At 39.4% G+C, this 12,605-nt stretch overlaps 1 protein-coding gene across 1 annotated transcript; it reads left to right on the plus strand.

The window, feature by feature from the left end:
- Positions 1 to 385: 385 nt before the first annotated feature.
- Positions 386 to 3,401, plus strand: LOC138852651 (uncharacterized). The gene is made up of 2 exons (XM_070084737.1): positions 386 to 619; positions 838 to 3,401. The coding sequence occupies exon 2, from the start codon at positions 1,170 to 1,172 to the stop codon at positions 3,399 to 3,401; it is 2,232 nt and encodes a 743-aa protein (XP_069940838.1). The 5' UTR covers positions 386 to 619; positions 838 to 1,169.
- The last annotated feature ends 9,204 nt before the right edge of the window (positions 3,402 to 12,605 follow it).

Consider the following 12,605-nt stretch of genomic DNA (forward strand, 5'->3'; position numbering starts at 1 on the left):
GATTGACACGGATGTTCGGTAAGGAGATACGTAATGGCCGTGTGATTTTCTACCTTGGGTGTGAACAGCATTTCATGGCGTCTGTCTGACCTGTGTTGACGCAGGTGTTCAGTAAGGAGATTATCGTCGGAGGGGGGTTTACAAAAATCATGACGCAATACTTTGGGGTGACCCATGTAAGGTCAAGGAGTCTCTCAGAGCGAGGATTGTGTTTCCATCCGTCAAGCCCGGCTGACCTCATCTTCCAACTGTGAATCCACACACATCATGGAGAAAGGTAAGTTGTACTTAGAAAATCTTGATATGTGGTGAAACAGATATTATTTAACAAGTGGAATGATATAACGGGGAAAAAAATGTTTTGGGTTAATTTTGTTGTTGGAGCATACGAGTGAAATTTTTACTGGAAAAGTGCGTTAGTAAGTGAAATTCTTAACAGAGGATAAGAAAAGAATATACGCGAATTACTTGGAAGCATTAGTGAAGAGGAGATTGTCGATAAGAAGGCGACAATCGTTGGAAATCAAGAGAGGCGGTGTACATCGCGATGAGAGGTTGTTAGAATTACAGAATGAGTGGGATCACATAGATGTATTATGGAAGAAGGCTGTAGAAACAGGTATGTAGCCAAATTGTGATCTTTTTACTTTTGTTGTGAAAAATATTTATCTTAAAAAATGAGTTAGTCACTCGAGAAAGATTTTTGTTCTATTCATTAAAATCTTAATTCGTAATATGTAAAAACCGAGAACGGTGAAAGATTTTGTTCTATTCATTGAAATCTTAATATGTAAAAATATTTTGGGTTATGAATTGGATATACTTTTTCCTCTGCAGGAAATACACCTGGTACTGTTGTGAATGAAACTGAGAGTAATGACGCACAGCTTGGAGGTGCGACGGGGAATGAAGATGAGAGCGCAGGTAGTTCTGCTAGTGTTGGTACCTCACAGCGCGGAGGTGCAGTGGGAGGTGTGGATACTTCTGTCCCCATTAATGAAGATGATGAGAGAGCAACTACCTCACATGGCGTGTCTGACAGTAATGTCGCACACAATAGTGGAGGTGAAGATGAGAGACCAGAAATTATCACATACATCCAGAATTTTAGAAGTAGGCATACAGTGAGGAAATATAGTGTTCCTTCAACTTATAACAGAGAGTTAAGAATGTATTTACATGCTTATTGGGATTATTTTATAGATCAGATGCAAGATATGTATGATAGATCACCTCTAGCAATGTCGCTCAGAATCCACCCGATTATAGTTATAAGGACATTACGTCAAAACATATCGGGTGATGATCAAAATGGACAATTTGTGATAAATTTAGCGTGTGAGTTAGTAAGTGAAGAGGAAATCTCTGAAGTATTTGATCGATGGGTGGGAACGATATTAGAAAGATACGAGACAGAGTTGCAAGATCAGGAAGGATCTGGTTGGATCATAGATCAAATCGAATCTTTCAGTATCGAATACGTTAAAGTAGAATTCAGAGTACAAGTAGGATCATATGTGGCATATCCCAAGAAACTGCGAGGGAACCAATATGTATTTAATCCAAAGATTAATGATGGGTTATGTGTACTGCGTGCTTTTGCTGCCTATCAATGTCATAAAAAGAACATGTCATGGAAACATATTCGCAAAGCAGTTAATACTAAGAAAGGATGTCTTAATCATGCAAAATCTTCTATAGATGATTTTCCCATTACACGTGATAAGTTAGGTATATTAGAGAAGGAAAATAAAGTGTCATTATATGTTTATCAATTAAGAAAGGATCAAGGTGGAACATTTGTGGCTCTGTGTCGTAAGGGGAATAAGAAATATAAGGACATCATGTGTGCGTTATTGTTGAATGAAAGTCATTTGGTTTTAATCAAAGATTTTGACGGGTATGTTAGAACGATAATGACAGAAAAAGGTGTAAAGAAGCACTGTCATAGTTGTTTGATGAAGTTGAATACACAGGAAGAGTTAGATATCCACGAAGATGGATGTAAAATCAATCAGATTCTCGTATTCCTCCCGGAAGGAACAACAGTACACTTTAAAAATTTTAGTCATACACATTCCAGCGAATATATCGGTGTATTTGATTTCGAATGTGCATTAGACACCACTCTCCCGGCAGGTAAAATTGAGTCTCGTCATAAAGCCATTGCCTATTGTTATATTATATTTGATCGCAAAGGAGAAATAGTGTGTATGAAGAGTTATAAGGGGGAGGATGCTGTTAATCATTTCATTTTAAATGTTAGTGGTGAATGGACTAAAATAAAGTTTAGAAGAGAGTATCATGTAATCCATATGACAGAGGAGGATAAGATGAGACATGATTCTCAGATCACTTGTGAATTATGTGGTAACACCTTCAAAAATGCCCAAGACAAACATAAACATCATGACCATACTTTAAATTTCAATAATTATATTGGTGCATATTGTGCTCGTTGTAATTTGCAGTGTAAAGATAAGAGTGAGAAATTATTACTTTTTTGTCATAACATGTCGTATGATTTAGGAATAATTTTAAAGGAATTGCAGGTTGATAAATATGAAATTGAACTTCATTCGAAACAAGGGTTCAAATTCTTGAAAGTAGACATAGGTAAGGTTAGGTTTCAAGATTCTCTGTCTTTATTGAATGGATCTCTTTCCACTTTAGCAGATCAACATATCAAGGCAGGTAAATCACTGAAATATACAGAGGCTATTCTGAAAGATGTGCCTCAGGATGTGTTGCCTTTATTATGTAAAGGAAAACAAGTTTTGTGTTATGATTATATTGATAGTTTAAAGAAACTCGATGAAACAAAATTACCGAGTAAAGAACATTTTTTTAATTCTTTGAGAAATAGCGCTATTAGCCAGGAAGATTATGATCATGCTTTGAAAGTGTTTGACTTGGGTAAATGTAAGACTTTAGGAGATTACTTGATGTTATATCTCAAGACAGATGTTGGATTGTTAGCCGATGTCTTCATGGAGTGGCGTAAAACACTCAAAGATATTTATAAGCTAGATGTTAGTAATTATATAAGTTTACCTTCATTCAGTTGGGATGCATTCCTCTTGAAAACTAATGTAAAATTAGATATGTTATATTCCCATGATTTATATGACTTGATTAAAAGGAATCTCAGAGGAGGGTTTACGTGTGCAATTAATCAGTATTCTAAAGCAGATAATCCCTTAACTAATCTCAATTTTGATGTTGAGAGTGGAATGGGCACTCATATTTTATATTTAGATTTTAATTCTTTGTATGCTAGTGCGATGGTTGAAGCTCTTCCACAGAATGGTATCAGAAAATTATCGAATGAGGAGAAGAATGCTTTCCTCGATGTGGGATTAGTAATGTTTCCTGTGAAGGTCAAAAAGGTTATTGGATAGAATGTGATACCAAACCCATGTCCCCTGAGGTAGCTAGACGTACTGATGAACTTCCTTTGATATTATCAAACATGAATATATCAGAACAGATGTTATCGCCTTATTGTGAATCTATATTGAAAAATGAAGGTAGAAAGATCCCCAAATCTAATGCGAAATTAGTGGCCAGTCATTTACCTCAGAAAAATTATTTGATCAGTCTAGATTTGTTACAGTTATTACTGGAACTTGGGTTAGAGGTAGAAAAGGTTCATGGCGTATATGAATATACTCAGTCAAAATTTTTAGAACCTTTCATAACAACTAATATTGCACAGAGAACAGCCACACGATGTTCTATCAAGTCAAAAGCTTTCAAATTAACTAATAACGCCATATATGGGAAATCATTGTTGAATATTACAAAGTATGCTGAATATTATAGTTATATCAATAATGAGAAAGCATTTGTTAGAGCGGCTAAAGATCCTTTCTTAAAAAATATCACACATTTGAATCAAGACAGAGTGATTTGTACATTCAACAAAGAGAAATTAGAAGTTAAACAACCACTTTATCTCGGTTTTCAAATTCTTGAGATTGCTAAAAAGAAATTGTATCATTTTTGGTATAAAGTTTTAAAACAGCATTATGGTGATGATGTAAGACTTCTTTATACCGATACTGACTCGTATATTTTTAGCTTGAAATGCAAAGATTTGTACACTGAGTTAAAAAGTGAACCTTTGTTAGGATATATGGATTTTTCAAATTTCAGTCCTGATCATCCCTTATATGATAATAGTAGAAAAGGTGAGCTGGGGTTATTGAAATCTGAAATGTGTGATAATCATATTAGTGAGTTGATAGCACTGAAAGCTAAAATGTATTCTGTAAAGATTGCTGGAAGATCAACTACTGTCAGCAGAGCCAAGGGTATCCTGCCACATTTTATGCCATTATTAACTCATGCAAGATACAAGAATGTTTTAACAAATGTAGATAGGGAATTATTCACGTGTAAGTCTATAAGTAACGTAAAAGGTGAAATATGTACAGTAAGAATTAACAAGAGAGGCTTGTCAGCCTTTGATGATAAAAGGTATCATTTGAATACTAATGAATCCTTGGCTTATGGACACCCTGATATTCCACCATCTAAACGAAGGATAATAGAGTGATTCCCATGTTGTATTACCAGAAATGTATATGAAATGTATTGGTTGTATAATAAATAAATAAATGAAAATATTGTGTATTAGTGTTATCCTGCATTTTAATGTCTGCTCGACAAGATTCAACCTGTGTGTGGGGTCATCACGTGATGTCACTGACCGCCGAGTAAACACAGGTGGGGTGACGTCACACTTGTTTAGTCCTGTAGTAAGAGAAAGTACCATGCCCCATAGGGGGAGTTCATTTGAATGCTTACCCCCAGAGGGGGGAATCCAAAAAAAACTTGATCCAAGGAGATGGAGTCTTTTGTATTATTGATATCGAGAAAAACTTGATCCGAGGAGATGGAGGAGAAATACTTGGGGTAGAAGTGGATGGTGGGAGGTGTGGGGGGTGTTGATCCGAGGAATTGGAGCAGGGAATTTGGGACGCAAGTGGGAGTGCATTTTGAATGCTTACCCCCAGAGGGGGGAATCCAAAAAAACTTGATCCGAGGAAGTGGAGTCTTTGTATTATTGATATCGAGAAAAACTTGATCCGAGGAGATGGAGATCATAAGAAAATGAAATTAAAAAGAAATTCGAAAAAAAAATTGGGGTGGAAGTGTGGTGGGAGGGGTACCCATAGGAGGAAACCCAAAAACTTGATCCAAGGAGATGGAGAGCACAAGAAATTCAAAACCCCATAGGGGGAATCCAAAAAAAATTGATCCGAGGAGATGGAGAGCACAAGAAAATGAAATTAAAAAAAAATCGAAAAAAATCGGAAAAAAATTCGGGGAGCGGGGGCGATCCGGACGACGCTGCAGAAGGCACTGCAGAAGGCGCGGGCGGGCGCGAGGGCGGGCGCGGGTCGGGCCCCGGTCGGGCGGGCGCATGGGCGCGGCACGCGGGGTTGAAGGGCGTGGTGGGGGGTTGAGGATGAGGTGGGGGTGGGGGTTGAGGGCGAGGTGGTCGAGGGCGAGGTGGTCGAGGGTGAGGTCAACGTCGCGGGTCGGCGCGGGCAGGCTGGCGCTCGGGCGGGCGCGCGGGCACGGGGGCGGGCGCCGAAGGAGTCCGCTCAGAGGAGACCGCTCAGAGGAGGGACCATACCGTGGGGACCGCTCAGAGATACGGCGCTCAGAAGAAACCAGGACTACTTATATATATATATATATATATATATATATATATATATATATATATATATATATATATATATATATATATATATATATATATATATATATATATATATATATATATATATATATATATATATATATATATATATATATATATATATATATATATATATATATGCATGGAATTCGCAAGAGCAGGCGAAATATACACACAAACACTGATCTCTTGCCGAAGGAGACTCAAACCTACGAACCTTGGAACAAGGTATGCAGTGCTATACCAATCTACCCACACTGGACAATACCTTGGCGGGCAACTTGTGCTACGCGTTGATCCAAGGCAGCCAGCTTTCAGGGAGAAGGCTTACAGCTTTTCATCTCATCTCCTGCATGCATCAGCCTTACTAGAGATTTTAACAATGCAAGGAATTTGCAAGAGCAGACGAAAGATACACAAACACTGATCTCTGGCTGAAGGAGACTCGAACCTACGAACCTGCTACAAGTGTAGCACTGCATACCTTGTTCCAAGGTTCGTAGGTTCGAGTCTCCTTCAGCCAGAAATCAGTGTTTGTGTATATTTCGCCTGCACTTGCAAATTCCTTGCATATATATATATATATATATATATATATATATATATATATATATATATATATATATATATATATATATATATATATATATAAAGAGAGAGAGAGAAAGTTCCACACAGACGTAGTAGTATGTTGTTGGATATGAACGTGACGGGCCAAGTTTAGAAGTTAAATCCTTGAGTCATTTTTCTCAAGTTCTTATCTAAGTTAGGAACCTGAGCAGGAGCAAAAATGCAGCCGAAGCTTCACGAGACTTGACTCTGCAAGTGTGAGTCCCTCACACGACCCACACCTCTACTTTACCTGTGATCTGTTTCGAGGACTCTTCTGCCCCAGGTCTGAGGCCAGACTTCCCTGTTGATTGTCTGGTCAAGCAGGCTGTTGGTACTCACTCAAAAATTTGATGCATTTGGACAACTGGCCTGTATATCGATGCTTTACCTCGCCTCACCTTCGTCTGTCTCCACTGTTTTGCTACTATCAACACCATTGCCGCTGTCACTTTGGTATTTATTGAACATGTAGGTAGGTAGGTAGGTAAGGTTTATCAGGAAACAGGACAAGTGTTTCCTGACGCGGGTCTTAGATGATGACCCGCCGTTGGAGCTTTTGGTCATCTGACCGAGGCCTTCCGCTGGCTTACCGGTCCACCTCTTTAAAAATTATGGTCATAGTTATAACCATTAAGTATCTATTGAACATTCCAAACAAAAAGAAAAGGAAGAAGAGGTAGGGAGAGATAATCACAGGAGACAGGACAGAGGAGAAGCCAACACACAATCGACTGTGAAGGGAATCACAATAAAATTCGTGATTGGAAATATGTAAAAATACTACAGTGAAAACAGGAAATAAAACCTTAGAGCTTTCATGTGGTTCCACACATGGCTTCTGAGATATTAGATAATATGAAATTCAGAGACCAGCTGCTAAAATGATTTAAAGCAAACAGACAGGATATTCCAGCACTAAATGAATTCCAAAGGTGAGGAACAGAGTGCAGAGACTTATAAAAGGAGCAAAGGCAAAGCACTATTGCTCAAATATTGAAGAGTATCAGCATAACCCCAGAAAGCTCTGGCAACAGCTAAAACAGTTGGGGTATAGCCATAAACCAGTAGATAGGTCTAACATAGTACTCACTATCGATAACGAGGTATGCCACGAAACATCTAAGGTGGCAAATTGCTTTAATTCCTACTACACATCTGTTGCATCAACACTAGTAAGTAAACTACCAGCTGCATCAAATACCTTTAACACAGACTCTGATAAGTTTCAAACATACTATACCAATAAAGGGGTAACACCAAACAGCTGTAAGTGTATCTCATGACTTTATTCAAAAAGAACTAAGCAGGTTAAACCCAACTAAGAGCACTGGCCCGGATAACACCCCGTCTAAGTTCCTAAAAGATGGTGCTTCTGAACTGTCAATCCCTATTGCTCACATAATAAATTTGTCCATCACCACTAATACCGGACCGGAGGGGTTCAAGGAGGCCAGAGTTACTCCTATCTTCAAGAAAAATAGTAGGTCTGATGTCAGCAACTATAGGCCTATTAGTATACTCAGTATAATATCCAAAATTCTAGAGAGGGCAGTGTACTGTCAAGTAGTTAAGTACCTTAATGACAACAATATTCTCCATAGCTATCACTCGGGCTTTAGAAGATCTTGCTCAACCGACACCTCCCTAATTAGTCTGATGGGTTACTTGAGAACTGAAATGTCAATTGGGAACCTCAAAGGTATGATAACCTTAGACCTGCAAAAGGCCTTCGATACTGTCAACCACAATATATTATGTAAGAAACTTCAAGCTATCGGTATAGGTTCTGAAGACTGGTTTAAGTCCTATCTTAGCAAGAGAAGACAAATTGTCAAAATGAACAAAACGGAATCAGAACCCCTGCCGATAGCATGTGGAGTTCCCCAAGGTAGTATTCTGGGCCCCTTATTATTCTTATGCTATGTTAATGACATGCCCATCAGTGTCAAGTGCAAACTCCTACCGTATGCAGATGATAGTGCTCTGTTAGTGCCAGGTAAAGACCCACAAAATATAGCTAATGTATTAACACTGGAACTGGAGTCCTGCAGCAAATGGTGAGTAAGCAACAAACTATCATTACACTTCGGGAAAACTGAAGCAATTCTCTTTGGCAAGAAGCATAAACTGAGGAGGGTAAATAATTTTAATGTCTAGTATAATGGGGAGCCCATCACTTCAGTTTCTTCAGTAAAATATCTGGGAATCCCCTTTGACCCATGCATGTCAGGAGAATTGATAAGGAACAGCTTAGTAAAGAAAGCGAATGCCAGACTGAAGTTCCTCTATAGACAAGCACAGTGTCTACCTACTGAGGCTCGCAGGACCCTATGTCTAGCCCTTATACAGTGTCATATCGATTACGCTTGCTCTTCATGGTACTTTGCCTTGACAAAAAAACTGAAAGATAGACTGCAAATCACCCAGAACAAAATAGTAAGATTCATCCTGGGCCTGGGTCCAAGGGAGCATGTAGGCCAAAATGAATTACAGCAGTTGGATATGCTGAATGTTGAAGACAGAGTAAAACAACTGACGCTAAATCATGTTTATAAAATTGCTCACAAACAGTGTCCAGAATATCTTGCTGTCAATTTTGTCAAGGTTGGGAACCAAAGCAATCATAGTACTAGGGGAAGAGAGCACAACTTTGTAGTACCCACAGTCAGTGGCCATGCTTCAAACACCTTTTATTGTACAGCAATAAAGGAATGGAACAGATTGCCCGCACGTGTCAAAGCCAGTCATAGCATGAACCAGTTCAAGAAGAGTGTCAAAAGGTGTCTGATGAATGTAGCTACAGAAAAGGAGGGGAATTATTTTTTATTTTTTAGCTAACACACGTGTAATTTTACCTTATTCCTAGTAATGACCCTTGTATTGTAGAGAACCTTAATGACCCTCGTGTAGTAAATAGTCATTATAGAATAATAATAAGATATTATAACCTTTATATTATAATAATAAGGCAAAAGGACCCCAATGGAAATAAGTCTGTCTGATTTTTCTGGGTTATCCCAGGTTCTCTACACATATGTTGCTATGTATGATAATCAATGTAGCTGTATTTGTGTATACCTGAATAAACTTACTTAAGTGTACCCACTGAGGGGATGATTCTTTCTTCTTCTCCACCACCTAATAAGTGAGTGAGTTTATTTAGTTTCAGATACACATAATATACGCGTAAATTATCTGGTATGTAAGTTTATTTAGGTATGGGTACATATAAGTACAATTATCATGCCTAAGATAACCGAAACAAAGTGACTTATTTCCATCGCGGTTCCTAGGGCTACACGCAAAGTTCTAACCATAGTCTACAGCACAAAGACGAGGACAGGAAAGATACCAAAAGCAGATGGAAACTGTGAATATAAACCTCATATTTAAGAAGAGAGAGTTGCAGGATGTTCTGAACCACACAACAGTTTACCCTTTAAGATCGTGGAGATTATTGTAAGAAAACGGATTGTTCAACTGGAGACGGTAGACATTAAGCAGTAATAGGAGGTTCAGCGGTGAGCTTTTTTTTTATTTATTTATTTAACAGTATTGGATACATTAAAAGTGTGTTGCTAACCTATTCTATATGATAGTTACACAATGGGAACAAAAGCTAAGTTTGTGGCCTGGTGGCTAAAGCTCCCGCTTCACACACGGAGGGCCCGGGTTCGATTCCCGGCGGGTGGAAACATTTGACACGTTTCCTTACACCTGTTGTCCTGTTCACCTAGCAGCAAATAGGTACCTGGGTGTTAGTCGACTGGTGTGGGTCGCATCCTGGGGGACAAGATTAAGGACCCCAATGGAAATAAGTTAGACAGTCCTCGATGACGCACTGACTTTCTTGGGTTATCCTGGGTGGCTAACCCTCCGGGGTTAAAAATCCGAACGAAATCTTATCTTAACAGCGATGGGATGGGAGAAAGGAGGGCGAGGGGTGGGGTGGGGCGGGATGCTTTTCTGTCACTGTGGTTGGCCCCCAAGGAGGCAATGACGGGAACACATTACACCTACTTAGGTTGTTATGTCTGAGGTCTATGAAGATAGTTTTAATCTCTAAAATAAGGTTCAAAGCTAGGTAAACTGGTGAGACGAACATCTCTCCTCTAAACTTCATCAACATTCTAGTAATCCTTTCACGAGCTAGTCCAAATCACCGACCGGATTCGTTCAAATATAAGTGTTCCACTGACCGGATTCGTCCAGATTCGTCCAAGAAAGAAGTGAATCCTTGACCGGATTCAAAGCTGACAGAGTTTCTAGGCGCCCTTAGTACCCAACCAGATTGAAAAATAAGGTATCCTCTAACTGGATTCACAAGCTGACTGGGTTTTTAGGCGCCCTTATCAAACACCCAAACAGTTACTACTAGCAGCAGTAAGTTTGTTTCATACACATACACGTACAAATACAAATAGATACACATACAAATAGACAGATCTACACTTTAAGAAGGTTATTAGTAGAATATACAGTATAGCAACCAAAATATCACATCACGAAACTCTGTGTAGTCTGCAACCGCAGTAACAAATGGCTTTCTGCATGGATTACTTGCAACTTCGGTGGGAAATGGGCCCACGCCTCTTGTGCAGGTATTCAGGAAATGGGTATGCACAAAGGGAACCAAGTGTGGAAGAAAATCACATTGGTATTAAAAGACGGAAACATCAAAATGACCTTCATAGAAAACCTGACAGCAATCTATAACAGATGGGAAAATAAAAAACTGGGGCAGATGGGGCTATCGCCCCTGGTGCAGATGCTGTCCTGGTAGACAGTAACTGTAAGGGTACAGAAATGAAAGTTGGTAGCTCAGAGGGAGACAGGAGCTCTAGTGGGGAAACAGGTGCAGACAAGGACATGCAAAACCCAATGTTACAAACTGGCAATACCACGGGAGATAGTAAACAAGGGGATGCCCCTAGGAATAGTGAAGATATAATAACAGAAATAACTGAACCTAGTAAAGAGACAGAAAAACACACTCCAGTAGGGAATGCAGTCACAAAAAACCAAAGCAAGCAGAAACCAGACCTATGCAAATTCTATGCATTAGGTATCTGCAGGGATGGAATATCTGGAAAAACAGAAGGGACGTACAACTTTGACCACCCCAGAAAATACCATTCCCATATGACAACAGAAAAATGCAACCTTCCTTCCTGTAAGCTTTTCCACCCTGAAATGTGTCACTCCTCAGTTCAGGAAAGACAATGCTATAACTTATATTGTCAGGCACAAGAAGGGTACAAGAAGACACAGAACATCCAGACCATGGGAAAACCTGGATAACCACAACCACTCCAGAGAGAAAGGGTCTTTTTTTTAACGCCAGGAAGGAAAAAAATGCTGGCAGGATATAATAGAAATCGTACACCAACTCCGATCATTACTGAAGTGGAATCACAGTCAATGGCCTCCATTCCAAAATAACAGATATTAGTGCCAGAAAAAAAGAGTCCCCCCATTACACCAATACCATCAATATGACGACATTCATTTTTGCGAATATACATGGTCCAAAGCCAGCAATAAAGAACAAAATATCTTTCATCCGTGGACTGCTTACAGAGTCAAATGCGATGTTCGCATTTTTCACAGAGACCCACATGGATGGATCCCGGGTTATAACCTATACAGATGCGACAGAGTGAACAGGCAAAAGAGGGGGTGGGATGGGGGTTGGCCTGTACGTCACAGAGTCGCTGATATGCACGGAACTACTAAATGCCTCAAATGATGTAGTTGAAATTTTGGCAGTAAAGATTGAGAACCAAAACCTGGTTATTGTGGTTGTATACAAACCTCCGGATACAACTTTCTCTACGATTCAAAGAATAGCTTTTGAAAACTGATCACTGTCTGGAAAATCTTCCACCTCCTGCCCCCAACATTTTGCTCCTGGGGGGATTTCAACCTAAGGCACCTAAAATGAAAGAATGTAGCAAATAATGCTGTTGCGGAGATAACCCCAGGAGGCAGCTCAGATGAAAACTCTCACACTCACAAGCTTTTAAATCTCTGCACCAAATTCACCTTACATCAGCAAATAATAGAGCCAACAAGATTGGAGACTACACTGGACCTCATCTTCACAAACAATGATGATCTGATACGAAATATTACCATATCAAAATCAATGTACTCATATCACAACATAATAGAGGTTCAGACACGTATGCGCGGAGCCCCAGACCAACAAAATGTGATCAGTCACGAGGGACCTATCACCAAATTCAACTGCAGTAACGAAAACATAAAGTGGGAC

This window comes from Cherax quadricarinatus, chromosome 13, assembly GCF_038502225.1.
Source record: "Cherax quadricarinatus isolate ZL_2023a chromosome 13, ASM3850222v1, whole genome shotgun sequence".
NCBI lineage: Eukaryota > Metazoa > Arthropoda > Malacostraca > Decapoda > Parastacidae > Cherax > Cherax quadricarinatus.

Coding starts and splice junctions, on each gene's coding strand:
- LOC138852651 (XM_070084737.1), top strand. CDS start 1,170: ATGTATTTACATGCTTATTGGGATTATTTTATAGATCAGATGCAAGAT.